Source organism: Rhinoraja longicauda, chromosome 12, assembly GCF_053455715.1.
Source record: "Rhinoraja longicauda isolate Sanriku21f chromosome 12, sRhiLon1.1, whole genome shotgun sequence".
Classification (NCBI taxonomy): Eukaryota; Metazoa; Chordata; class Chondrichthyes; order Rajiformes; family Arhynchobatidae; genus Rhinoraja; species Rhinoraja longicauda.
The window spans coordinates 8,151,005-8,178,616 of record NC_135964.1 but is presented as its reverse complement, the minus strand read 5'-3'; the positions used below and the strand labels follow the sequence as shown (position 1 = coordinate 8,178,616).

The 27,612-nt window shown below is 45.3% G+C and overlaps 1 protein-coding gene across 6 annotated transcripts in view; it reads right to left on the bottom strand.

Annotated features, from left to right (window-relative positions):
* Positions 1 to 27,612, bottom strand: part of frmpd4 (FERM and PDZ domain containing 4) — a 583,956-nt gene that overhangs the window by 5,824 nt on the left and 550,520 nt on the right. For all 6 annotated transcript variants that reach the window (XM_078408967.1, XM_078408968.1, XM_078408973.1 and 3 more), the window contains 5 exons: positions 24,471 to 24,607; positions 18,038 to 18,164; positions 14,840 to 14,929; positions 10,134 to 10,316; positions 8,673 to 8,811 (listed from right to left, as the gene is read on the bottom strand). In XM_078408967.1, the coding sequence (XP_078265093.1) occupies positions 8,673 to 8,811; positions 10,134 to 10,316; positions 14,840 to 14,929; positions 18,038 to 18,164; positions 24,471 to 24,607 (676 nt within the window). The remainder of the gene's footprint in view (positions 1 to 8,672; positions 8,812 to 10,133; positions 10,317 to 14,839; positions 14,930 to 18,037; positions 18,165 to 24,470; positions 24,608 to 27,612) is intronic.

Sequence of the window (27,612 nt, the reverse complement as noted above, 5' to 3'; positions counted from 1 at the left end):
ACAGAGTTAATTCTCCAGCTTGATCATCTTGATCAGAACAGTCATTGAAGACCTGAAAGGCCAACTCTGTTTCTTTCTTCAAAGAAGCTTCCAAGTATTTTGAGCATTCTCTGTGACCACTTGACCATTTCTCTTTCTTTGCAATTATGAATGGAAATTGCCAAGTGACTTTGATCCACTTGCATGGTCACAGCTATATGTTTGGAGCTTATGTTTATTGACTGTATGCTGGAATCATAGAATCATTCAACACGGACCTTTCTTTTGAAAGCCAGTAACATGCAGAAGTCCTAAATAGAGGTTTCGTAGCAATACTGTTAGAAAGGACGTAAGGAAAAACAATGGACAATGGAGGACCCGGCTTGGGAGGAGTAGGGTGGGGTGGGGGTGGGGGGGTGGGGGGGAACCTGGCGCAGGGGGTACTTTGTAGCTTTGTAAGCGCCCTTTATGGGTGACTATTTGCATACCTTGGGCATGCAAGCAAAGTATTTCACTGTGACAATAAAATTTTCAATTCAATTCAATTCAATTCGAGTAAAATAATGAGCAATCATGACCCCAACATTTTGGTTGCTAATTTTGCTTAGGTTGTAGGCAAGGGCATCTGTCACATGATGAAATTGCCATCGAAGAAGTTTGCCATTATTTAGTTTCATTTTTAGTTCAGTTTGGAGATACAGTGCAGAAACAGGCCCTTCGGCCCACCTAGTCCGCTCCGACCAGCTATCCCCACACATTAACACCATCCTACACACACTAGGGAGAATTTACATTTAAACCAAGCCAATTAACCTACAAACCTGTACATCTTTGGAGTGTGGGAGGAAAACGAAGATCTCGGAGAAAACCCACGCAAGTCACGGGGAGAACGTGCAAACCTCTGTACAGACAGCAGCCGTAGTGAGGATCGAACCAGGATTTCTGTCTCTGGTGCTGTAAGCACTGTAAAGCAGCAACTCTACTGCTGCACCACCATGATGCCCTTTACTCATTAATGCTAATTACATGTTGCTCATCAGAAGGATCAAATATTCTGGAACGTATATATGATGGAACTAGATAATGCTTACTCATGTAAAGGTTGTTAACATGCTGAACTAGGCCTACAAAGGTGTACAGAACTTCTTGCAAGTTATTCCGACTCATTAACTCAATGGAAGTGAAAATGTCATGGTACTTATAAATCTCAGGTAAGAGTCTACCACACCAGCACGAGAAAGCTCTCCATGATTCAGAACAAGGGTTGACTAAATTCATTTAATTTATAGACGAACAAGGATAGTTTTTAAAAATAATATATATTTTAGGAAGAATTACAGAGTAAGTTCCAGTTTTGAATCTCCTATCCTATCTCAGAGTTTAAAGTTTTCAGTTTTAACTAACAAAAAGAAAAAAAATATATCCCAACACCCTAACTAAAAAGCTTTTATTTTTCAAATGCTACTAAAATAAAATGTTCACGATGGATATCGGCCGAAAAATAGGAGCTTTTTAGTTAGGGTGTTGGGATATATATTTTTTGTTTTTGTTAGTTAAAACTGAAAACTTTAAACTCTGAGATAGGATAGGAGATTCAAAACTGGAACTTAGTCTGAAATTCTTCCTGAAATATATATTATTTTTAAGAACTATCCTCTCATTCATTTTCCCTGTAATAATGCTGCACATCACTTTCAAAATGCTCTTTTATGTCACTGGCCATTTCCGAAGCTGGTAGGAAAGGTTAGCCTGTCACCTCGAAGGTGGCATGGTGGCGCAGCGGTAGAGCCACTGCCTCACATCGCTTACAGCGCCAGAGACCCGGGTTCGATCCCGACTACGGGTGCTGTCTGTACGGAGTTGGTACGTTCTCCCCGTGAGTTTTCTCTGAGACATTCGGTTTCCTCCCACACTCCAAAGGCGTGCAGGTTTGTAGGTTGATTGACTTGGTGTAAGTGTAAATTGTCCCTCGTGTGCATAGGATAGTGTCAGTGTACGGAGATCACTGGTCGGTGCAGACTCGGTGGGCCGAAGGGCCTGTTTCTGCGCTGTATAACTAAACTAAACCTTTCAGTAGCGAAAAAGCTGGAAAAGTAAAGGGGCGGGTGAACCGAGGGAACAAAGGAAAGTCATTTAGGATTACACAAAAGAAAGTGAAACTGCTGAAGGAGGCAACGAACATCATTAGCAGTCCACCCACCTGCCTCCTCGAGAAGCATCTAATCTACCTGTGACCGCACCTGTAGAATCAGCAGAACTGGAGTGGAATGGACCTAAGAACTATCTATCAATTATAGAGCCAGTGAAAGGTTCGGCTGCAAGTAAACTGGCATCATGTTTAGATTTTTAGATTTAGATTTAGAGATACAGCACAGAAACAGGCCCTTCGGCCCACCGAGTCCGCGCCGACCAGCGATCCCCGCACACTAACACTATCCTACACACACACTAGGGACAATTTTTACATTTACCCAGTCAATTAACCTACATACCTGTACGTCTTTGGAGTGTGGGAGGAAACCGAAGATCTCGGAGAAAACCCACGCAGGTCACGGGGAGAACGTACAAACTCCGTACAGACGGCGCCCGTAGTCGGGATCGAACCTGAGTCTCCGGCGCTGCATTCGCTGTAACGCAGCAACTCTACCGCTGCGCCACCGTGCCGCCCTTGTTGGTAACTGAGAAGGTGGGATCTTTGACAATATCAACTAGCATTAAAGACATTCAGTCTGAAGAAGGGTCTCGACCCGAAACCTCACCCACTCCTTCTCTCCAGAGATGCTGCCTGACCCGTTGAGTTACTCCAGCTTTTTGTGTCTACCTTCGAGTTAAACCAGCACCTGCAGATTTCTTTCCTACTCAAAAGTGAAGCTTATTGCTCAGCAGTTAACGGGGAGGAGATTGAGGCAGCAGAATGTTTTAGGACCATAGTGCAGATAACTTTGGAAAGAGCGTGGTGGGGGAAAATGGAGAAAAACTAGAGGAAGACAAGTTCATGGCTTGAACAATCAATCGATCGTGGGACAGTGTTCAGAGAAACCCGGCCAGATTGCCCAGGGAGGGGAGTGAAATGGCAGAGGTAGCTACAAGGAAGGCTTCCATCTCAGAGGTAAAGTCGACTGAGGATGGAAAAGCACTGGAGCGGTGGAGTTTAAGAAGACGGTTTGCAGAATAGAAAAGCAGCCAGGAGTTATGTTTTGTATTCCAGGCTGATCGTGGGACAGTGTTTATATAAGAAAATAACTGCAGATGCTGGTACAATTCGAAGGTATTTATTCACAAAATGCTGGAGTAACTCAGCAGGTCAGGCAGCATCTCAGGAGAGAAGGAATGGGTGACGTTTCGGGTCGAGACCCTTCTTCAGACTGAAGAAGGGTCTCGACAGTGAAGGGTGGGACAGTGTTTAGTTTTTAGAGGGGTGAGCAGGATCCAAGGTTGTTTAATATAGCCCTGCCTGATCTGATGGTGAAAGACTAATCCAAATGTCCAACAGGTTGTTTAAGTCTTACATCCTCCAGATTATATTAACCCTCCAACCAGCATGAGATGATTACATTGTTGATGCAATTTTGATACAGATGTATCTCTTGAGAGAGAAAAATAGATTATGGGGGGAGGTGTAAACCGGACAGTCTTGCTGCCTTACAGCACTAGAGACCTGGGTTCAATCCTGACTATGGGTGTTGTCTGCACGGAGTTTGTACGTTTTCGCGGTGACTGCGTGTTTTTTCTCTGCGTGCTCCGGTTTCCTCCCACATCCCAGAGACGTGCAGGTTTGTCGGTTAATTCGCCTCTCTATCCCTAATGTGTGGAATAGAACTGGTGTTCAGGTAATCGCTGGTCAGCATGGACCCAGCGGGGCAAAGGGCCTGTTTCCATGCTGTATCTCTAAGCTAAACTAAAGATGCAGGAACTGGGAAGAGACTACTGGGAGGAATGGCCTGAGTGAGGGAACATAGTCATTTTAGTGATGATTCAGCTGCTCAGGGTGGAAGCGAGAGTGTGGTCGAGATGATGAATAGTTGAAGATATGTATGAGGTGGATCAAAGGCGGAGTTGGGATTTTAAAAGTAGCCTTTTGTGGAAAAAATGGGAACATTCTGTTCCATCAGGAACAGGCGTGGGAGGAGGAAAAGCTGGGGAAACGGTGCTGATGGGAAGGAATGTGGGAGGATCGTGAGAGAAGGAAGAAAACACTGTGGGAATGATCTGTGATTGCTGCAGTGGGAGCGCCAAGGTCAAGCATGATGACAATGTTAAACAAGTGGCTGTGGAGTGTTAGAACTTAGTGACTGAATACTGAACTAATCGTAGACAGGCCGCACCACTGGATAGGAGGAATGGGTGACGTCTCAGGTCTACACCCTTCTTCAGACTGGAGAGAGAGGGAAAGCAAGGGTTGAAATTAGAGGAGTCAGTATTCGTACCGTTGGGTTGTCAGCTGCCCACGCGAAATATGAGGGGCTGTTCCTTCAATGTGCGCTGGGCCTCACTCTGACAATGGAGGAGGCCCAGGACAGAAAGGTCAGTGTGGGAATGGGAGAGGGAGTGAAAGTGTTTAGCAACCGGGAGACAATAGACAATAGACAACAGGTGCAGGAGGAGGCCATTCGGCCCTTCGAGCCAGCACCGCCATTCAATGTGATCATGGCTGATCATTCTCAATCAGTACCCCGTTCCTGCCTTCTCCCCACACCCCCTGGCTTCACAAATCCAAATCCCCCCATAAAATCCAACACAAATAAATTTTAAATGTTATCTTTGTGTGCCATGTTGTCACCTTCCCCTGGTTTACAATGATCTATTCTACATCTTCCTTGAACTTCGTCAACTTTGACGTCTCGTTTACACACCGTACCATTCCATATTTCTGTCTCCCTCTCCCCTGACTCTCAGTCTGAAGAAGGGACTCTACCCAAAACATCACACATTCCTTCTCTCCAGAGATGTTGCCTGTCCCGCTGAGTTACTCCAGCATCTTGTGTCTATCTTCGGTGTAAACCAGCATCTGCAGTTCCTTCCTGCACTGAACTAATAATCTTGAGGCCTGGTCTTGTGCTTGAGAGAGATGATCAGATGCCACTGCCTATAGCTGGAGAACTCAAGCTCAGTTATATAAATACATATGGAGTAAAAAGTCAGCATCAATAATGGTGCCATGAAAGCCCGTCTAGTTCACAGACTTTGGAGCAAGAAACTCTATCATCCTTACCCTGTCAGGCCTTCATTTCACTTGAAGCTCAGGGCATCGTGCTTTGCTGTAATATATTGCCATAAATAGCAAGGCAGGACACTCAGCTGAGCGAAACTATTGTATAGTGAGGCAGAATCATCACCACCAGGACTACACTGGTTGGCCACTGGGGCCGGTGGTGGAAAAAAAGATGTCTAAATGAAAGTTCAGTTTAGAAACATAGAAACATAGAAAATAGGTGCAGGAGTAGGCCATTCGGCCCTTTGAGCCTGCACCGCCATTCAATATGATCATGGCTGATCATCCAACTCAGTATCCCGTACCTGCCTTCTCTCCATACCCCCTGATCCCTTTAGCTACAAGGGCCACATCTAACTCCCTCTTAAATATAGCCAAACTGGCCTCAACTACCTTCTGTGGCAGAGAATTCCACAGATTCACCACTCTCTGTGCGAAAAAAAACTTTCTCATCTCGGTCCTAAAAGACTTCCCCCTTATCCTTAAATTGTGACCCCTTGTTCTGGATGTGACCCCTTGTTCTGTTTCGTTTATCGTCGAGTGTACCGAGGTACAGTGAGAAGCTTTTGTTGCGTGCGAACCTGTCAGTAGAAAGACAATACATGATTACAATCGATCCATTTACAGTGTGTAGGTACATGATAAGGGGATGACGTTTAGTGGCAAGGTAAAACCAGCAAACGATAGTCCCTGGGTCGCTAGAGGTAGATTGTATTTCAGCACTGCTCTCTGGTTGTGCTAGGATGATTCAGTTGCCTGATAGCAACTGGGAAGAAACTGTCCCTGAATCTGGTGGTGTGCGTTTTCACACATCTACACCTTTTTGCCCGATGGGAGGAGGGAAGAAGAGGGAATAAATGGCCGGGGTGCGACTGGTCCTTGATTGTGCTGCTGGCCTTGCCGAGGCAGCGTGAGGTATGGATGGAGTCAATGGAAGGGAGGTTGGTTTGTGTTAGACAATGGGTGGGATGATAACAAGAGCAGAATATACTGGAGAAGGGGGGCAGAGGCCAAGATGCAGTTTGTGATCGGATTACTGTGGGCTGGGCATAAGATACAGCCAAGCAAGGCAGGACAACTTTCATTTAGTTGCAAACTAATGGGTTAAGCAGTCCACGTTTCAGAACACAGAATAGAAATCCTTGTGACAGGGTGTGTATGATCACATTTGCCACGGGACATTACTAGTACGATTGTGCCGTGCAGTCATATGACTGACTATTTTGGACAGTGTATTAAATCTTTCAGCATGATCTGCTAATGAGCGAGGCCAGTGACGCTGAATCTGAAAATGCACAGCATGAAATCTGTGGCAACATTGATGTTTTTTGAAGAGTAGGGAGCGATATCGCTCGCACAATAGCTGGATGAAGTCAGCTGAAAGCAATATCATGCTATAATCCTTTGTGGGGCGCATGTAATTGATTTTGTGAACCACCTGACTGAAGGTTTGCAGCATGTACCCTCTATGAATAAAGCTGTTAGTTTGGGATATTTTAACTGGAAAAGTTTACTCGAAGAATTGATTTGGTGTTCGTTGAGCGTTTCTCTGGAAATTCCTTCTGGAATTATTTTTCAAATAGATAAATATCATATCATATACATACAGCCGGAAACAGGCCTTTTTTTCGGCCCTCCAAGTCCGTGCCGCCCAGTGATCCCCGTACATTAACACTATCCTACACCCACTAGGGACAATTTTTTTTTACATTTACCCAGCCAATTAACCTACATACCTGTACGTCTTTGGAGTGTGGGAGGAAACCGAAGATCTCGGAGTAAACCCACGCAGGTCACGGGGAGAACGTACAAACTCCTTACAGTGCAGCACCCGTAGTCAGGATCGAACCTGAGTCTCCGGCGCTGCATTTGCTGTAAAGCAGCAACTCTACCGCTGCGCTACCGTGCCGCCCGGTATCTCAAGCAGTTGGCTTGTGAAACTGAAGGGAGACTGCAGGTCAGTCAGGAAAACTCCAACAGAGGTGCTGCATATAATTTAAGTGTACACTGGACACTAATGTGGAATTTGGACGTATACGAGAGAGCATTGCGAATTGAGTGTGTATCCAGCTGTAAAGTGCAGAATAGTCAGGATCAGACGAGAATAGACTAGTGATGGAGTAAAAGAAACAAAAGGGAGAGTATAGATTTAAAATTAATTCAAATGATTGCTTAGAGATTGATGACTACACTGAAGGGAAAAGAAGTTCTGAGCTTCAGTTAAATCCATCTTTGCTTTACATTTGTTCAGGTTTGGTTGACTGGTCATTGGTTGGTTGAACTAATCCTGCTATTTGATCATCGCTATCTACTCCAAAATTCATTCTGTTTACTTCAGCGGAGGTTCAGAGTGAGTGGAGACATGTTTCGAACAATGATAATGTCTGAAGAAAGGTCTTGACCCGAAACGTCACCCATTCCTTCTCTCCAGAGATGCTGCCTGACCCGCTGAGTAACTCCAGCATTTCGTGTCTACCTTCGATACTACCATACAGCATGTTCAGACTACCCATGAGGAATGAGTTTCTAGACAAAAGCTGATCAGACAGTTGTAGGTGTCACAAATCATTACCTCCTCACAAACGTGGAATTCTCTGCCTCAGAAGGCAGTGGAGGCCAATTCTCTGAATGCATTCAAGAGAGAGCTAGATAGAGCTCTTAAGGATAGCGGAGTCAGGGGGTATGGGGAGAAGGCAGGAACGGGGTACTGATTGAGAATGATCAGCCATGATCACATTGAATGGCGGTGCTGGCTCGAAGGGCTGAATGGCCTCCTCCTGCACCTATTGTCTATTGCCTATTATAAGGTCATCACAAATAACCTTAAACTCATTCACCGATTTTACTAAAGACAATGCATGAAATAAATTGTGTAGGAAGGAACTGCAGGTGCCGGTTTAAACCAAAGATTGACTCAAAATGCTGGAGTAACTCAGCGGGACAGGCGGCATCTCTGGAGAGAAGGAATGGGTGATGTTTCGGGTTGAGAAGTCTAAAGTCTGAAGTCCAAAGCAGGGTCTCAATATGAAACGTCACCCATTCCTTCTCTCCAGAGATGCTGCCTGGCCTGCTGAGTTCCCCCAGCATTTTGTGTCCATCTTCTGCATGAAATAAATTGTTTTATCTCCTTGTGCAGGAAATCGTGGTATAGATTTCTCGTGTAAACTTCCATTTCGACCATCCCCTGGCAAAACTAAAAGAATTGGGCATTCTGAGTAAACTGACACTCGGGTATTTGGAAGATAAAGACAAACGCTTTTGAGGTAATAAGTTCAGAAAAGTCATATGTTTACATCGAAGATAGACATATAATGCTGGAGTAACTCAGCGGGACAGGATGCATCTCTGGAGAGAGGGAATGGGTGACGTTTCGGATCGAGACCCTTCTTCAGACTGGTTAGGGATAGGGAAAACGAGAGACATGGACGACGAGAGAGGTAGTGATGTAGAGAGATAAAGAACAATGAATGACATCTAATACCTGGTGCATTATTTGCGGTGCATTTGCCATGAGCCATGTTAAATATGGAACGCCGGGAGTCCACTAACAACCTGTAATATCCAGCGGTCAAGCAGGCAAGGTTCATCGCATCTGTTGACTCCATTAATAAAATAATGGGCTGAAAAGAAAAGTTTGCACTTTGAGAATCTGGCATGGCTGCATGGAAAATACATTTCAGTTTGTTAAACCAGCGATCCGTCCTTTAGTGATCGCAAAAGACGCTGTCCGCTTTACGGTAATTGTCACCTCTCGTGAATCACACTTAAAAAGCAATATCGTGCTGAGGACTTTCGTCTGTGGACCACAGCAACGTGTTTGACACGATCGGCATTCCCACTTGCTACGCTCGTGTCTAGATCATGTGGAACCGTCTGAAATTAAAACTGTTCAAAGCGAATAAATAAACTGGTGAAACAAAAACATTTGTAAAAAGATGACTCAGGACATCTAAAAGCAATACCAACACTAAGTGTACATGAAGGGGGATCTGCATGTTGAATTCAATAGTGATTGTAGTTATTTAATTTATGGCTTTCAAGTGTTTCGGCACTGTGGACATGCTTTTTGTCAAGGGATGGGACATGGCGTCTTTTAGTGTTTGGATCTTTAAGGCGGGCTATTGATGGGTTCTTGATTAGGAAGGGCGTCATAGGTTATAGGGAGAAGGCAGGAGGATTGCTAGGGAAACATAGATCAACCGTGAGCGATTATGTAGACTCGATGGGCTGAATGGCCTGGTTCTGCTCCTATCTTTTATGTTGCCTCAATTTAAGAAACTATTAACTAGTCTGAGGGTCATGATAGGTGGCATTGGAACTTTTGGGTTAATTCGTGCTGGGAAACATAGTCTGTTGACTTCTTTTCATTTTCTCTCTGCTGATCAACGTTCCTCTCCAACCTCTTCCTTTCCAAGTCTGAGCCCCGGTCACCAGCCTCAGTGACCCGCTCAGTTTGATTCCCCACCTCCAACACTTTAACATATGTTGAGCGTTTGTTGGCACTGGGCCTCCACTCACTGCAGTTAAGAAGAATGAGGGGGGGGACCTCATTGAAACCTACCAAATAGTGAAAGACTTGGAAAGAATGGACCTGGAGAGGATGGTTTCCACTTGTGCGAGAGTCTAGGACTAGAGGTCATAGCCTCAGAATAAAAGGACATTCCTTTAGAAAGGAGATGAGGAGGAATTTGTTTAGTCAGAGGGTGGTGAATCTGTGGAATTCTTTGCCACAGAAGGCTGTGGAGGTCAAATCAAGGCAGTGAGAGATAGATTTTTGATTAGTGCGGGTGTCGGGGATTTTGGGGAGAAGGCAGGAGAATGGGGTTGAGAGGGAAAGACAGATCAGCTGCAAAGGTTGAATGGCAGAGTGGCCTCGATGGGCCGAAGGGCCTCATTCTGCACCTTGAACTTATGAACTTCCAAACTAATGCCATTTTCTTACCTTGACATCCAGCACATTCAGTTCAACTCTCACATTGTTTTCCTCTTCTGAGAACATCTCGATCTTGTTCACATGGCTGAAGTCAGCCAGCAGAGCCACCAGGTGTGTTTTTGCATTGATTACATGGCTTATTCCATATCTTGGTCCCACTAATAAAGTGACTTCAGAGTGCTTCTCTCCATGCTGCTTTGCACAATGAACGAAGACAAAATGGGGTCACGCTTTTCTACTTTACTACCTCTTTCTTCACTTACAACTTAATAATACTCCAAAAGATTTTATATTGGAAAATAAATTATACTACATTCTGAACCACACTTTAATTTACTTCTTCAAGAAAACAAAAAAAAACATACGACTTAACTGAAAGGCTGTGTACTGATCAACACTGGTACATTTCAGTTCAATGGCTCTCATAATTGGAGGGAGTGTGTGGTGAACATCAACTGAACTGAGTGGATGCCTTGTTTAAACTCACTGGTTAGTACATGTTATTATGTGTCCTCCAGTTCGTTTTTCTTTGCACCAAAATAACATCTATTGTCTATCTTAAGGTGTGTTATTCTCGAACTAACACAGTAAAGAATGCAACATTATGCAGGAATAGAAAGGGAAAAGTGTGACACGAGAGAACCAATATATTCCAATAAGGCTGTTTGAAAAATTTCTCTTTTAAAATACAGAATTAGATGGTCTCACTTTATCTAGGATGCACTTCTTCAGGCACTTGCAAAGTAAAACCCATAAATCGCTCGTAAAATTAGGAGATTCAAAGATAAAGCAAATGAAGATAATTGATTTTCTACATGCAAGAATTGATGCCTCCCATTCCTAAACACGATGAGGGTGCCTGAGGAATGAAGTGGATGATGAATCGAGACTAGGGGATGATGTTTAAAAATAATGGGTCATCCATTTAAGACAGAGGAGACAATTCTCTTTTCTTTGAAGGTCACGAGTCTCCCGGAGAGTGGTCAAAGTGGAGTCTTTGAATATTTTACAGGCAGAATTAGTTAGATTTTTGATTAATTTTGAGGTGAAAGATGACTTCAGATTGGTGGGTTGAAGTTATAATCAGATCAACCATAGTTGCATTGAATGGCAGACCTGGCTCAAGAGGCCAAGTTGCCTATTGCTGCTCCCATTTCATATGTTTACATGTTCGTATTGTTGAACAATGTGGGCTGTGAGCTTCATTCGTTTTCTGGCCTTTTAGTTTGATTACTTTTGGAGGTGAGCTTCTGATAATATTGCCTTCTGCGTACTTTATCCGAGATTGGTTAAGCCTTATAATTGGCAAAGGGGATCAGGATTGATAAGATCAATAGATCATAAGTGACAGGAGAAGAATTGAGCCATTCGGCCCATCAAGTCTACTCCACCATTCAATCATGGCTGATCCATCTCTCTCCTAACCCCATTCTCCTGCCTTCTCTCCATAACCTCTGACACCCGTACTAATCAAGAATCTATCTATCTCTGCCTTAAAAATATCCACTGACTTGGCCTCCACAGCCTTCTGTGGAAAATAATTCCACAGATTCACCACCCTCTGACAAAATAAATTTCTCCTCATCTCTTTCCTAAAAGAACGTCCTTTAATTCTGAGGCTGTGACCTCTAGTCCTAGACTCTCCCAATAGTGGAAACATCCTCTCCACATCCACTCTGTCCAAGCCTTTCACTATTCTGCACATTTCAATGAGGTCCCCCCTCATTATTCTAAACCCTAGCGAGTACAGGCCCAGTGCCGACAAACGATAAGGATTAAGACACCATGTCACATAAAGGTCTCCTGATCATTAATTTCTAAATGTGGTTGTCACCCTGTTAATATAAACAGTTGACAATCTTGCCTAAATAATGAATACAATGGGAGCTAAGTGTATGCAGCACCAGTTCACCTGATGACTCATTTGTTTGGTGTCAAAATGGGAAAAATTACCGACAGGATTTATTGAAGTAGAGTTTGGTGATCTGATTTTTCCTCATTCAATACTTCTCCGCCCGCAGAATCAAGAAACTGACCTCTGAAGAACGACTCTTGAGCCCAAGTTGGTGCACACCAGGACTTTCACCCTCTTACAAGATCTTACTGTCCAAATATTCTATGTCATATTCTGTTTGGTAATACTTCCATGAATTACCTTGGGGATGCTATGTTAAAATTGCTGTATCAATATAAGTAGTTGTACGTTCCCTACACTGGGGCTGGAATGTGCCAACCTATAGAACCTGATGAGGAAGTGTAAGGCGTGAACATGAGACATCAAAGGGGATGCTTTGATGTCCCTTTGATGTCTCTTGTTCACACCTTTCATATCTCTGTGTCTCCCTCTCCCCTGACTCTCACTCTGAAGAAGGGTCTCGACCCGAAACGTCACCCATTCCTTCTCTCCTAGATGCTGCCTGACCCGCTGAGTTACTCCAGCATTTTGTGAGACTTGATGCCCCTTTAACGTCTCTTGTTCGCACCTTACACTTTCATATCTCTGTGTCTCCCTCTCCCCTGACTCTCACTCAGAAGAAGGGTCTCGACCCGAAATGTCACCCACTCCTTCCATCCAGAGATGCTGCCTGACCTGCTGAGTATCATCTGCAGTTCCTTCCTGCACAGTGGATCCTGGTGAATGTACATTCAGTCCCTGTGTACACTGGAAAATAGACAATAGACTATAGACAATAGGTGCAGGAGGAGGCCATTCGGTCCTTCAAGCCAGCACCACCATTCAATGTGATCATGGCTGATCATTCTCAATCAGTACCCCGTTCCTACCTTCTCCCCATACCCCCTGACTCTGCTATCCTTAAGAGCTCTATTTAGCTCTCTCTTGAATGCATTCAGAGACTTGGCCGGGACTGCCTTCTGAGGCAGAGAATTCCACAGATTTACAACGCTCTGACTGAAAAAGTTTTGGATTGGATTTGGATCTCCAAAAAGGTACATGAAAATGTTATATTTATCCACATTTTGAATTTTTTGATGAACTCTTCTCAGCTTCCCAGATATCCACATGGAAGAAGTCTAACTACAAAGTATTAGTTAGCTAGGTTCACTTCAACCTTGCCCTCATTTCATTATTCTTCTAATGCTTAGAGGTAAGGTGTCTTCATGGCTTTGAAATAAGAAAACAGCCCCTTTTGTGGTGAACAGCCTTTGTAGCTGATGAATTACATCAGGAATCCTACCAAATACAACCCACCAAAAAGGCTACAGCCTTCTTTGCTCATTTTCTTCAAATGGAAATGAATGGTATTGTTTAATAAGATGAGGACTAGCAGCAGAGGAAGTGGAATGCATTGTCACAAATTATACACACCAAAGGTTTTACTCCACATTAGTAACATGCCATAAGCAAGCTGAAGCTCCAAATGTCCATGTCCAACAAATGTAACAGCTCCAGGACTAGAGGGTCAGAGCTATAGGCAGAGGTTGAGTAGGCTGGGTCTCTATTGCGGGGCTGATATTAAAGAGGTGTACAATAATCATGAGACGAGTAGATTGGGTAGATGCACAGAGTCTTTTGCCCAGAGAAGGCGAATCGAGGACCAGAGGACATAGGTTTAAGGTGAAGGGGAAAAGATTTAATAGGAATCTGAGGGGTAACGTTCTCACACAAAGGGTGGTGGATATATGGAACAAGCTGCCAGAGGATATCACAAAATGCTGGAGTAACTCAGCGGGTCAGGCAGCATCTCAGGAGAGAAGGAATGGGTCACGTTTCGGGTCGAGACCCTCCTTCAGGCTGAGGGGTCTCGACCCGAAACGCCACCCATTCCTTCTCTCCTGAGATGCTGCCTGACCCGCTGAGTTACTCTTGCATTTTGTGATACCTTCGATTTGTGCCAGCCTCTGCAGTTATTTTCCTACTCAAGCTGCCAGAGGAGGTAGTTGAGGCTGGGACGATCCTAATGTTTAAGGAACAGTTAGACAGGTACATGGAAAGGACAGGTTTGGAGGAATATGGACCAAATGCTGGCAGGTGGGACTAGTGCGGTTGGGATATGTTGGCCGGTGTGGGCAAGTTGGGCCGAAGGGCCTGTTTCCACACTGTATCACTCGATGACTATGACTCCACTGAGTAAGACTGTCAAACTCAGCAGTAAACCCAGTACGTACTGGATTCAGGCTGTCAACTTTATTTTGACCAGCTGAAAAAGAGGGGTTTATGTTATCAGACTGTGTTGGAATCAAAAATGTTTGTATTTCTGAAAGGTCCGAATAACTAATACACTATAAATGAGCATTCACAGATTAGCTCAATAATGGTGCAATAATAATAATACATTCAGTTATGCTGCTTTCTATGTTGAAGAGCAAAATCACAACTTAGAACATACTGTAACAGACATAACAAATAAATCGCATTGATTCTGAACATCCATTGGTTGATTTTACCCAGCACTTACTTTTCCAAAGGTGCTGTGCTGTAATCAAAGCTGATTAAATCAGAATCAAGATTTTATGTACTTGGAACTTTTAAATCAGGTTACAGCAAAACCAGGAATTATACTCATGAGGTTAGCTTGTCAACAGAGTTGTCACCTCAAGTCAATATATTATGGCTGATATTTTGGTGTGTGTCTAAAGTATGTTCCTCGATGGATTTTCATTCCAGACACTTTGAAACAGCTTAAATGAATATTATTAATCTTTCTGTTGCTTATGTATATGATCAGAAAGAGGACAAAGATAAGGTACATTACCACCAGTATGGCTTTAAATACTCTTCCTCCATACAAACGCAAGTCACTGAGAAACTTCAAGTAGTGCACCTTGGCTTGTAATGCAGAGAGCTGCAATAGAAAGGAAGATATGAGAAACGTTACACATAATGGTGGCCACTGAATGCCACCTAAACATGGCTGGGTAAAACCTACTGCTTAAATCCACCTGATCCTTTTGTTTCAAATAAGGTATCCAAAATATTCAGCTCAATGTAGAAAATTGCAATTGAGCAAAAGGAACTGGATTTAAATCACATTTAATACATGTCAATTGATTCATCTGGAAGAAAGTCGGCAAAGTGCACCTGTGCTGAACTAGGGTTCAGCAAGGAGGAATACTGAAGCAATTCCTAACTCTGAAACTATTTAAAACGTCTGGTGTTTCACTGATGCGATTTTAGATATTGATATCATGGCCTGGCAGAGGTATTCATTCTGCAACGCTCCATCGAAGAGCTGGAAATAATGCCAGGAAACAATTCTAATGATGCGAGACAAATGACTGCCAATTAACACAACACATTTTCTTTTACCTCTCCAGTGCAGATTTGCATCCAATTATTACCCTGTTGCATATTTTTTTAAATTTATTGAGAAATTACATCTACCAGTCATTAATGTACTTAGCTTTAAGGAAGGTTGACCATGCAATGGTTTCTAATTTATATATCTACCAACGCAAAGGATGTAATAGTTAATGCAAGGCAGAGCATGCTGTTACAACACTTAGAACATACAGTGCATTCAGAAAGTATTCAGACCCCTTCACTTTTCCCACATTTTGTTACGTTACAGCTTTATTTTACAATAGATTAAATTATTATTTTTTAATCATCAATCTACACACAATACACCATAATAAAAAAACAAAAACAGGTGTTTAGAAATTTTTGCAAAGTAATTAAAAAGAAATAACTGAAATATCACATTTACATAAGTATTCAGACCCTTTACTCAGTAGTTTGTTGAGGCACCTCTGGCAGCGATTACAGTCTCAAGTCTTCTTGGGTATGACGCTACGAGCTTGGCACACCTGTATTTGGGTAATTTCTCCCATTCTTTTCTGCAGATCCTCTCAAACTCTGTCAGGTTAGATGGGGAGCGTCGATGCACAGCTATTTTCAGGTCCCTCCAGAGATGTTCGATCGAGTTCAAGTCTGGGCTCTGGCTGGGCCACTCACGGACATTCACAGACTTGTCACAAAGCCACTCCTGCGTTGTCTTGGCTGTGTGCTTGGGGTCGTTGTCTTGTTGGAAGGTGAACCTCCTCCCCAGTCTGAGGTCCAGAATGCTCTGGAGCAGGTTTTCATCAAGGATCTCTCTGTACTTTGCATCGTTCATCTTTCCCTCGATCCTGACTAGTCTCCCAGTTCCTGCCGCTGATAAACATCCCCACAGCATGATGCTGCCACCACCATGCTTCACTGTAGGTATGGTATTGGCCAGGTGATGAGCGGTGCCGCTTGGCATTCAGGCCAATGAGTTCAATCTTGGTTTCATCAGACAAGAGAATCTTGTTTCTCATGGTCTGAGTCCTTTAGGTGCCTTTTGGCAAACTCCAAGCGGGCTGTCATGTGCCTTTTACTGAGGAGTGGCTTCCGTCTGGCCACTCTACCATAAAGGCCTGATTGGTGGAGTGCTGCAGATATATTTGTCCTTCTGGAAGGTTCTCCCATCTTCACAGAGGAACTCTGGAGCTCTGTCAGAGTGACCATCAGGTTCTTGGTCACCTCCCTGACCAAGGCCCTTCTCCCCCGATTGCTCAGTTTGGCCGGGCGGCCAGCTCTATGAAGAGTCCTAGTGGTTCCAAAGTTCTTCCATTTAAGAATGACGGAGACCACTGTGCTCTACGGGACCTGCATTGCTGCAGAATTTTGAGTGTCATAGCAAAGGGTCTGAATACTTATGTAAATGTGATATTTCAGTTATTTCTTTTTAATTACTTTGCAAAAATGTCTAAACACATGTTTTTGCTTCTTCATCGTGGGTATTGTGTGTAGATTGATGATAAAAAAAAATGAATTTAATCCATTTTAAAATAAGGCTGTAACGTAACAAAATGTGGAAAAAGTGAAGGGGTCTGAATACTTTCTGAATGCACTGTAGAAAACTACAGCATGGGAATGGGCCCTTTGGCCCACAATATTTGTGCCGACCATGATGCTCAGTTAAACTGATCTCTTCTGCCTGTACATGATCCATATGCCTCCATTGCCTGCAGTTCTGTGTGGCTGATCAGCACGCAACAAAGGCTTTTCACTGTACCTCCGTACACATGACAATCAACCAAACAGAAACTGAAACTGCCGATCTCAAAGCCTCTTAAACACCACTGCCGTATCTACCTCCACCACTACTTACCCTGGCAATGCGTTCCAGGCCCCCACCACGCTCTGTGTAAAAGACTTACCCCACACATCTCCATTAAACTTCCCCCCTCTTACCTTAGAGCTAGGCCTTCAGTGTTGGGGATTTCAATAGACAATAGACAATAGGTGCAGGAGTAGGCCATACGGCCCTTCGAGCCAGCACCGACATTAAATGTGATCATGGCTGATCATTCTCAATCAGTACCCCGTTCCTGCCCTCTCCCCATACCCCCTGACTCCGCTATCATTAAGAGCTCTATCTAACTCTCTTTTGAAAGCATCCAGAGAATCAGCCTCCACTGCCTTCTGAGGCAGAGAATTCCACAGATTTACGACTCTCTGAGTGAAAAGGTTTTTCCTCATCTCCGTTCTAAATGGCCTACATCTTATTTTTAAACTGTGGCCCCTGGTTCAGGACTCCCACAAAATTGGGAACATGTTTCCTGCCTCTAGCGTGTCCAATCCCTTAATAATCTTATATGTTTCAATAAGATCCCCTCTCATCCTTCTAAATTCCAGAAACAGAGAAAAATCCTGCCGTGCACTTCCACCCTGGTGACAAGGTTGTGACTGTTTACCATATCTATACCTCTCAAAATTTTATATACTTCTGCAAGGAAGGACTAATGGTCATTTTTGCACTAAGTGAGAAATAATTGCTGTGTTAACGGTATATGATGTCTTCTGCACACGTTTCCCACATTACATACTGTAAGAGCATCAGTTGGGATAATAGCAGCGGAAGTTAATAGATTAGGCAAATTCCAACTGTCGTAAATAATTATTCACCCCTTGGTGGCAGAGTTACCTTTTTACCAGGAGGAACAAGGTTTTGGTTTGCTTTCAGGATGTGGGTAAGTGCCTTCTTCACGTTCTTCTCCTTCATGCTTTGTAAAACCATGGGCGCGAGGAACGTCTCAAGGCCCCATTCTTTCCTGGAAGAGAACTGTATGTTAGAGAGAGGGCAATTCTCATCATTTCCACGTTACCTTCCTATTAAACTAAGTCAAAATATTCCAAACTGCCCTTTGAGTCTGTGTTTAATGTTGAATGTTGTTACTGCTTACTGCAGAGTTCATAAGGTCATATGTGATAGGAGCAGAATTAGGCCATTCGTCCCATCAAGTCTAATCCGCCATTCAATCATGGCTGATCTATCTCTCCCTCCCAACCCCATTCCCCTGCCTTTAGATTTTCTTAGATTTAGAGATACAGCGCGGAAACAGGCCCTTCGGCCCACCGAATCCGCGCCGCCCAGCGATCCCCGCACATTAACACTATCCTACACACACTAGGGACAATTTTTACATTTACCCAGTCAATTAACCTACAAACCTGTACGTCTTTGGAGTGTGGGAGGAAACCGAAGGTCTCGGAGAAAACCCACGCAGGTCACGGGGAGAACGTACAAACTCTGTACAGACGGCGCCCGTAGTCAGGATCGAACCTGAGTCTCCGGCGCTGCATTGGCTGTAAGGCAGCAACTCTACCGCTGCGCCACCGTGCCGCCCACTCCCCACAACCCCTGACACCCGCACCAATCAAGAATCTATCTGTCTCTTCCTTAGAAATACCCATTGACTTGGCCTCCACAGCCTTCTGTGGCAAAGAATTCCACAGATTCACCACCCTCTGACTTAGGAGAGGGTGCTGCACCAATGTAGGAGAGGTTTGGGCCCAACGGGTCCACTTGGTCTAGTATATTACTAAAACCCTCACTTTGTTAGTTTGTACATACCCGAAATACAGCCAAAACGGTACATGATAGCGCAACAATGTTAGGCACACCCTACCCACCATTCCCTTGCGGTCTTGATTGATCAAGTTTTGTTACATTTTAAAAACAATTAACTTAATAAAATTTAATAAATGCGCTTCCTCCCCCCCCCCCACCCACCGGGAGGACCAGCGCCCATCCCGGCGTGCCCCGCGCCTGACCTTCCTCCCATGGTGCAACACGGCGGCAGAGGGTCAAACAAGATGGCCGCCGCTGCAGGGGAGGTTTCCACCCAACGGGTCCACGGCTCACTCTGGCCGAGGCGATGGCCGCCCCGGACCGAGGTGAGTGGCTCCCTCTCCCCTTTCCTCTCCCCCCTCGCCCGCCCACGGCCCCCGGGGGAGATTTCCCAGCCGGCAACGGGTCCACGGGCCGTCAGTTGGGGGAGGGTTGCCGGGCCCGCAGGAGAGGTTGGCACCCAATGGGGGTTGCCGTGTCCGCAGGAGCGATTTGGACCCAACAGGTTCATGCCCATCCAGTAAGAAATAATATCATGGTGAAATTTGAAATGGTGAACTTTTAGTGAAGAAATGTAGAAACATAGAACTTCAGATGCTGGTCTGTAAAATAAGACACTGAGTGCTGGAGATAACTCAGCGGGTCAGTGAGACCAAGTATAGACTTGGAGGCTGTTTCGCTGAACTCTTGTGCTCAGTCCACCAAGACCTATCAGATCTCCCGGTTGCTAACCATTTTAACTCCTCTTCCCATCCCCATGCTGACCCTTACATCGTGGGCCTCCTCCATTGCCATAATGTGGCCACACACCACTGGAGGAACAGCACCTCATATTCCGCCTGGGTAGCTGAATAGTGTAAGAAAATAACTGCAGACGCTGGTACAAATCGAAGGTATTTATTCACAAAATGCTGGAGTAACTCAGCAGGTCAGGCAGCATCTCAGGAGAGAAGGAATGGGTGACGTTTCGGGTCGAGACCCTTCTTCAGACTGAAGTAATTTCAATGAAACTTCTTCCATTAGCACCAAAGGGATGACGGTAGGTAAGGTGGGCCTAAAATTGTCGCGCTATCGTGTACCTGGGTAGCTTATTACCCAACAGTATGGACATTGCATTCTCTAATGTTACGTAACGTCGAACAATTCCCCCTCCTCCTCCCTTTCTCCCTCACACCCCCTTCTCCTCCTCCCCCCCCCCCCTCCTCTGTACCCCTAGACTCACATCTATTTTTCCATTCTCCCTCCTTCTCCCCCTATATTTCTTCCTTTGGCTTAATCCGCAACCCTTCAATACATTCGTCTCACACCTTTTCACTCATCACTCGTCTTTGTCCTCCCATCTGCCTGTCAAAACCCACTCTTGCCAGCATTCACCTATTACCTGCCATGCACTGTGTGCGGAGTTTGTACGTTCTCCCTATGACCGCGGGGGTTGGGCCAGTGTATGGGGATCGCTGGTCAGCGCGGAGTCGGTGGTCCAAAGAGCCACTTTCCATGCCGTATCTCAAAACAAAACTAAACTAAAGAAGGGTGCCGACCTGAAACATCACCAATCCATGTTCTCCAGGGATGCTGCCCGTCCCGCTGAGTTAAACTCCTGTCCCATTTAGGCGATTTTTAGGCGACTACAGGTGACTAGGCTGTCACCACACGGTCGCCGGGGAGTCACCTGTACGGTCGTGAGTCGTCTCCAAAGAGTCGTAGCATTTTTCTGGTCGCCGCTGGATTTTGAAATGTTTAAAGATCTTCGGCGTCTGTTGGTTTGAGGCCAATGATCGTAGCTTGATGTCTCCTGGCGTGGGTGCTGTCGTAGGTTGTCGCCAGGTTGTCGATAGGTGACGTAGGTTGTCACCGGTGCTGACTTCGGTGAATTCCATTGGCGACGACCTACGGCAGGTACCGGCGTCAAAACCGGAGGCCAAAATGACGTGAATTGTCTTCAGTTGTCGCCGACACGGTCGGAGCTTGTCGTAGCTTGTCGCGGGAGGACGTAGGTTGATGTCAGTTGTCGTAGGTTACCACCTGTGTGGTCGTAGGTTATCGCAGGCGCGGTCATAGGTGGACGCCCTAAGTCGTGACGATTGGGTCGCCGGTTGTCGGTAGCTTGCCGTAGCTTGACGTCAACTAGGTGGTAGGTTGTTGTAGCTCGTCGTAGACATTGTCGTAGGGTGGCGTCCAGTCGCCGTTTTTTCGGTGAATTGCTACGAGAATTGCAGTTGCCGGCAGTCGCCTAAAAAAACGCCTAAGTGGGACAGGCCATTTTGTGTCTGACTTTTAATGAAGATTTTGTCGCTAATCAACAAAGGTCATATCCCTTTGGAAATCCTATGTCAAATCATCCACATCAGCTTAAACAATAATCTCACTGTATTTTTGCCAGCGCTGATGTGACAATTTTGAGAGCAGATTTTAGTTCAAAATCGTTACTGTCCAAGGTCACATAGACACATTTACCATGTACTTTATGACAACCTCAGTGTTATCCCCCCCCGAGATACAATAGACACAGAGGGCTCGTCAGATCCAGAGAGGTTACTTCTCTGGGCGAGGAATGTGGAACTGGGTGCCAGTCCTAGTACAAACTTAGGCTGCTTAGATTTAACGTGAGGACATTTTCTTCACTCAAAGAATGGTGAATCTTTTGGTATTTTGTACCCAAAACAGCTATTGAATCTCAGTCATTGATGGTGTTCCACACAGAAATTTGTGGACTTCAAGAGAATCAAGGGATATGAGATTAGGGCAAAAGAGGTGCTGAGGAAGGTAAAAGGACCTTGTGGAAACTGAAATTGGTCTTCAGAATGGTCACTCAAATTTCACTGTACCTTAATTGGGGATCTTATCGAAACATATAAGATTATTAAGAGGTCGGACACGTTAGAGGCAGGAAACATGTTCCCAATGTTGGGGGAGTCCAGAACCAGGGGCCACAGTTTAAGAATAAGGGGTAGGCCATTTAGAACGGAGATGAGGAAAAACTTTTTCAGTCAGAGAGTTGTGAATCTGTGGAATTCACTGTCTCAGAAGGCAGTGGAGGCCAAGTCTCTGAATGCATTCAAGAGAGAGTTAGATAGAGCTCTTAAGGATAGCGGAGTCAGGGGGTATGGGGATAAGGCAGGAACGGGGTACTGATTGAGAATGATCAGCTATGATCACATTGAATGGCGGTGCTGGCTCGAAGGGTCGAATGGCCTCCTCCTGCACCTATTGCCTATTGTCTATTGTCTAATAAATTGATCTTGATTCTTGAAATGGTGGGTCAAGCTCAAGGGGCTGAACAGCCTATTCCTTCTTCTATTTCCTGTGCATGTTCATCGATGCATGTGTTGTGCACTCATTCTGCATTACCAAAGAAGCTTAATGCAGTAGAACTATGGTGACAGAAAGGGGCACAACATTGAATGCATGTGTGCAAGGACGTACTGCAGATGCCGGTTTACACCGAAGGTAGATACAAAAAGCTGGAGGAACTCAGCGGGTCAGGCAGCATGGGTTTTCTCCGAGATCTTCGGTTTCCTCCCACACTCCAAAGAGGTACAGGTATGTAGGTTCATTGACTGGGTAAAAATGTAAAAATTGTCCCCAGTGTGTGTAGGATAGTGTTAATGTGGCTGAGCAGCACGGACTTGGTGGGCCGAAGGGCCTGTTTCCACGCCGTATCTCTAAATCTAAATCTAAATCTCTGGAGGGAAGGAATGGGTGATGTTTCGGTTCCAGACCCTTCTTCAGACCTAACTAACTGAATATATTTTCTTTGAGCCGAGTAAATGATGAGAACTTCAAGATATAATTGCTTCCATTTTATCAACACAGATTGCCGGAATATATACTTCTAAATCAGGATGCTGTGAAAATCTTGGTCAACTATCAGAGGCAATATTAGGTTAAATGCGTTGTTGTGGAAGGAACTGCAGATGCTGCTTCACACCAAAGATAGCAGAGATAGAGTTTGGGGACAGGACCAGTGTACGTCTGGATCAGGGATCGTTCGACGTACCCTACAAAGGAGCAGGCATAGTTAGGGCCCATACGAGTGGCCACAGCTATGCCTGATTTGGAAGAAGTGTGAGGAGTTGAATGAGAAGTTGTTGAGAATGAGGACCAGCTTCGCTAGGCTGAGGAGTGTTCATGGAGGGAAACGTAGAAATATAGAAAATAGGTGCAGGAGAGGGCCATTTGGCCCTTCGAGCCAGCACCGCCATTCATTGTGATCATGGCTGATCATCCACAATCAGTAACCCGTGCCTGTCTTCTCCCCATATCCCTTGATCCCACTAGCCCCCTAGAGCTCTATCTAACTCTCTTTTAAATTCATCCAGTGAATTGGCCTCCACTACCTTCTGTGGCAGAGAATTCCACAGATTCACAACTCTCATGTCAGTTTTAAATGGCCTCCCATTTATTCTTAAGACAGTGGCCCCTGGTTCGGGACTCACCCAACATTGGGAACATTTTTCCTGCATCTAGCTCATCCAGTCCTTTTATAATTTTATACGTTTCTATAAGATCCCCTCTCGTCCTTCTAAATTCCAGTAAATACAAGCCCAGTCTTTCCAATCTGTCCTCATATGGCAGTCCTGCCTTCCCGGGGATTAACCTCTTGAACCTACGCTGCACTCACTCAATAGCAAGGATGTCCTTCCTCAAATTGGGATACCAAAACTGTACACAATACGCCAGCTGTGGTATCACCAGGGCCCTGTACAACTGCAGAAGGACCTCTTTACTCCTATACTCAACTCCTCAATCTGGGGAAATTGGCTGGTTCTGAGGTTGAGGAAGAAACAGAGGGTTTTAAGGCTTTCCTGGAGGATGAATGAAGTGTGACTGAGCGTCCATAGTGAAGATGAGGGGAGTGGTGGCTTGGAAAACGGAAGTCATTGAAGAGGCGAAGGGTGTGTGAGGTGCCTTGGACATGGGTCGTGTGGGACTAGACCAGGGGGATAGGATGAAGTCGAGGTACATGGAAATTATTTCAGTGGGTCAGGAGCAGGCAGAAACAAAGAGTCTGCCAGTGCAGTTGTGTTTATGGACTTTGGGGAGAAGATAAAACCGGGCTGTGCGGGGCTGATGATCGATAAGGTTGAAAGCAGAGGTGAAGTGGTCTAAACAGAAGGGGGAAATGGTCAATAAAAAGTATAAGACCAGTTCCTTGACATGGATTATAAGACACAGGCAATGAATTGACACTTTAAGTTACCCATCATTAGTTACTTCTAATCATTCCCACTGGCTGATGTTCCAAGCTCATTATCAGAATGGCCCCATAGCAGAAGTGTTCACGTCGCGGGGCTGGAAACTGGAAGTGTCCTGAGCTAATTCTGCTACCACCGTCGTCTACTGTACAAGTGACGGCTCCCACTGATTGTCGCCGGAAGCTTGCGCCCTCTTCAGGACGGACGGTGACAGTGATGTCACATTTGAATGATGCACATGAAAGGAGAAGATTGTCAGAATGTTGCAAACCAATGTTTGGATCAGTGTCAACAGCACTTTCACTACTTACTCAATGTATTTCAGGGAGACCTTCTGGGATTGCTTGGTGCTGACAGTCAAGATGTACATCTGCAGAGCAGCGAGTCGGAGAGCCACGTCGTACTTCAGCTCAGGCCCAAAGCGCTCCTGCACCACGTCATTGCAACTCTGGCAGAGAAAGAGCAGAGCGAGACGTGTAACTAACCATCAGCTCGGCCCTGCCCACCCAAACCACCCCCTCGCCAGGTACCTTCCCCTGCAACCGCAGGAGGTGCAACACCTGTCCCTACACCTCCCCCCTTGACTCTGTTCAGGGACCCCGACAGTCCTTTCAGGTGAGCCAGAGGTTCACTTCTGATATGCGTAAATAAGGTATGCATTGGCCCAGAAATTACATTTGAAGACATTAGAGGATGATTGTATAATAGGTTAGAATGGCATTCCAGCACCCGTTACTTTAAATGTAGGTTTTCATTGCTTCCTAATGGAAATAGCGTTCTACTATAAAAGAAGACAAAGACAAGTGAGCTGGAAGAACTGAAAGGACCAGGCAGCATCTGTGGAGGGAATGGCCAAATAACATTTCCGATGGGTACCATTCTTCAGACTCATGGAGTAAGTGGAGAAATCTACAAAAGAGTGGTGGGGATGGGACAAAGCCAGCCAATCAAGTGATAGGTGGATACAGGTGAGCGGCGGGTGATGGCAGATGAGTGGAGTAAGTGGCAAAGGCTGGAAGGGTCAAGAGGGTGTCAGGAAAGGTGGCTCAAAATGTAAATCCAAAGGGAGGGATATGTGTTGAATTAGTCGGTGCGAGGGGAAAGAGGAAAGATAAATATGGAACTCATGGATTAAGATGAGGCTAGGGAGGTGGGTAAGGAGGATAGTGACCAGCAAAGATAATAGAGCAGAGCAAGATGGACCCTAAAAACCGTAGTAAGTCACGGCGCCATTTTAGTAGGCAGAAACCTGCAGAAACATTTTAAAAGAAAAATAACAAAAATCTGTGAGTTGATAGATGAGATATATTCTGCATTTTTATGGTATCATCACACATACTGTTCCCCAAAAACACTGATTACACTGCGAGAGGCATAGCGGACGGCGGGTTTTGCTTACTAAAATGGCGGCCGTTCCGCTCCTTTGCGTACTACACTTCAGTATAGGCGATTTCGACGGAGTGGTTCATCTTGCTCCTCTAGTATCTTTGGTGACCAGTGTGATGGGAGGCGGTGACGTAATTGTGTGTGGATGGGGTGCGGGGGTGGACACAGGGGAAAGAGGAGGTGGTTGAGGTTTGTGGGGTATTACATGTAATTGGAGAATGTAATCATTATACATTAGGTTGTAGGCTAACCAAGTGGATATGAGGTGCTGTTCGGCCAGTTTGAACGTGTTCTCTCTCTGACAATGGAGGAGGCTACGACAGGAAGGTTAGTATGGGAGATAAAACACAAAATGCTGGAGTTAAGGGGTTGGACACGTTAGAGGCAGGAAACATGTTCCCAATGTTGGGGGAGTCCAGAACCAGGGGCCACAGTTTAAGAATAAGGGGTAGGCCATTTAGAACTGAGATGAGGAAAAACTTTTTCAGTCAGAGAGTTGTGAATCTGTGGAATTCACTGCCTCAGAAGGCAGTGGAGACCAATTCTCTGAATGCATTCAAGAGAGAGCTGGATAGAGCTCTTAAGGATAGCGGAGTCAGGGGGTATGGGGAGAAGGCAGGAACGGGGTACTGATTGAGAATGATCAGCCATGATCACATTGAATGGCGGTGCTGGCTTGAAGGGCTGAATGGCCTCCTCCTGCACCTATTGTCAAGTCAAGTCAAGTCAAGTCAATTTTATTTGTATAGCACATTTAAAAACAACCCATGTTGACCAAAGTGCTGCAGCGGGACAGGTAGCATCTCTGGAGAGAAGGAATGGGTGGCGTTTCGGGAATGGGAATGGGAGTTAGCAACTGGGAGCTTCGGCAGGCCTTGGTGGACACAACATAAGTGCTTGTCGAAATGGTCACGGTTTATGCTTGGTGTTGCTGATGTAAAATGAGCCACGTTGGAAGCACCAAATGCAGCGGACAAGGTTGGAATGGAGGCACGTCTCACCTCTGTCTCACCTGGAAGGGTAACTGGGGTTCTCTGGATGGACGCGAGAGAGGAGGTGGAGGGGTAGGTGTTACATCTCCTGCTGTTGCAGGGGAAAGTGCCTGAGGAGGGGAGAGGTTGGGTGGGATGGGATGAGCGGATCAAGGAGTTGCAGATGGAGCGGGCTCTGCAGAAAGTTAAAAGGGTTGGGCTTGGGAAGATGCGACCGCTGGTGGGATCACGTTGGAAGTGGTGGAAATGTCAGAGAATGAAGCATTGCATATAGGGGCTGGCAAGGTGAGGATCAGTGGAACTCGAGCCTTATTTAGTCCGGAGAGAGACGGGAGCGAGAGCAGAATGGCAGGGCACAGAGGAGGCAAGGGTGATGGTTCCATCCACTGCAGCAGGGGGAAGCCATGTTTGCTGAAGAAATAGGATATCTTGGGTAGACACAAATGCTGGAGTAACTCAGCGGGTCAGGCAGCATCTGACGCTGCCTGACCCGCTGAGTTACTCCAGCATTTTGTGTCTACCTTCGATTTATGAGACGTATAAAATCATAAAAGGACTAGACAGCCTAGATGCAGGAAAAATGTTCCCAATGTTGGGGGAGTCCAGAACCAGGGGACACAGTCTAAGAATAAAGGGGAGACCATTTAAAACTGAGGTGAGAAGAAACTTTTTCACCTAGAGAGTTGTGAATTTGTGGAATTCTCTGCCACAGGCCAATTCACTGGATGAATTTAAAAGAGAGTTAAATAGAGCTCTAGGGGCTAGTGGAATCAAGGGATATGGGCAGAAGGCAGGCACAGGTTACTGATTGTAGATGATCAGCCATGAACATAATGAATGGCGGTGCTGGCACGTAGGGCCAAATGGCCTCCTCCTGCACCTATGTTTCTATGTTTCTATGATTTAAACCAGCATCTACAGTTTTTTCCTAGGATATCTTGGGAGTGGATACAGTGGGGACGGAGGAATTAAGAGCAAGGAGGTAGAAACATAGAAACATAGAAAATAGGTGCAGGAGTAGGGCATTCGGCCCTTCGAGCCTGCACCGCCATTCAATATGATCATGGCTGATCAT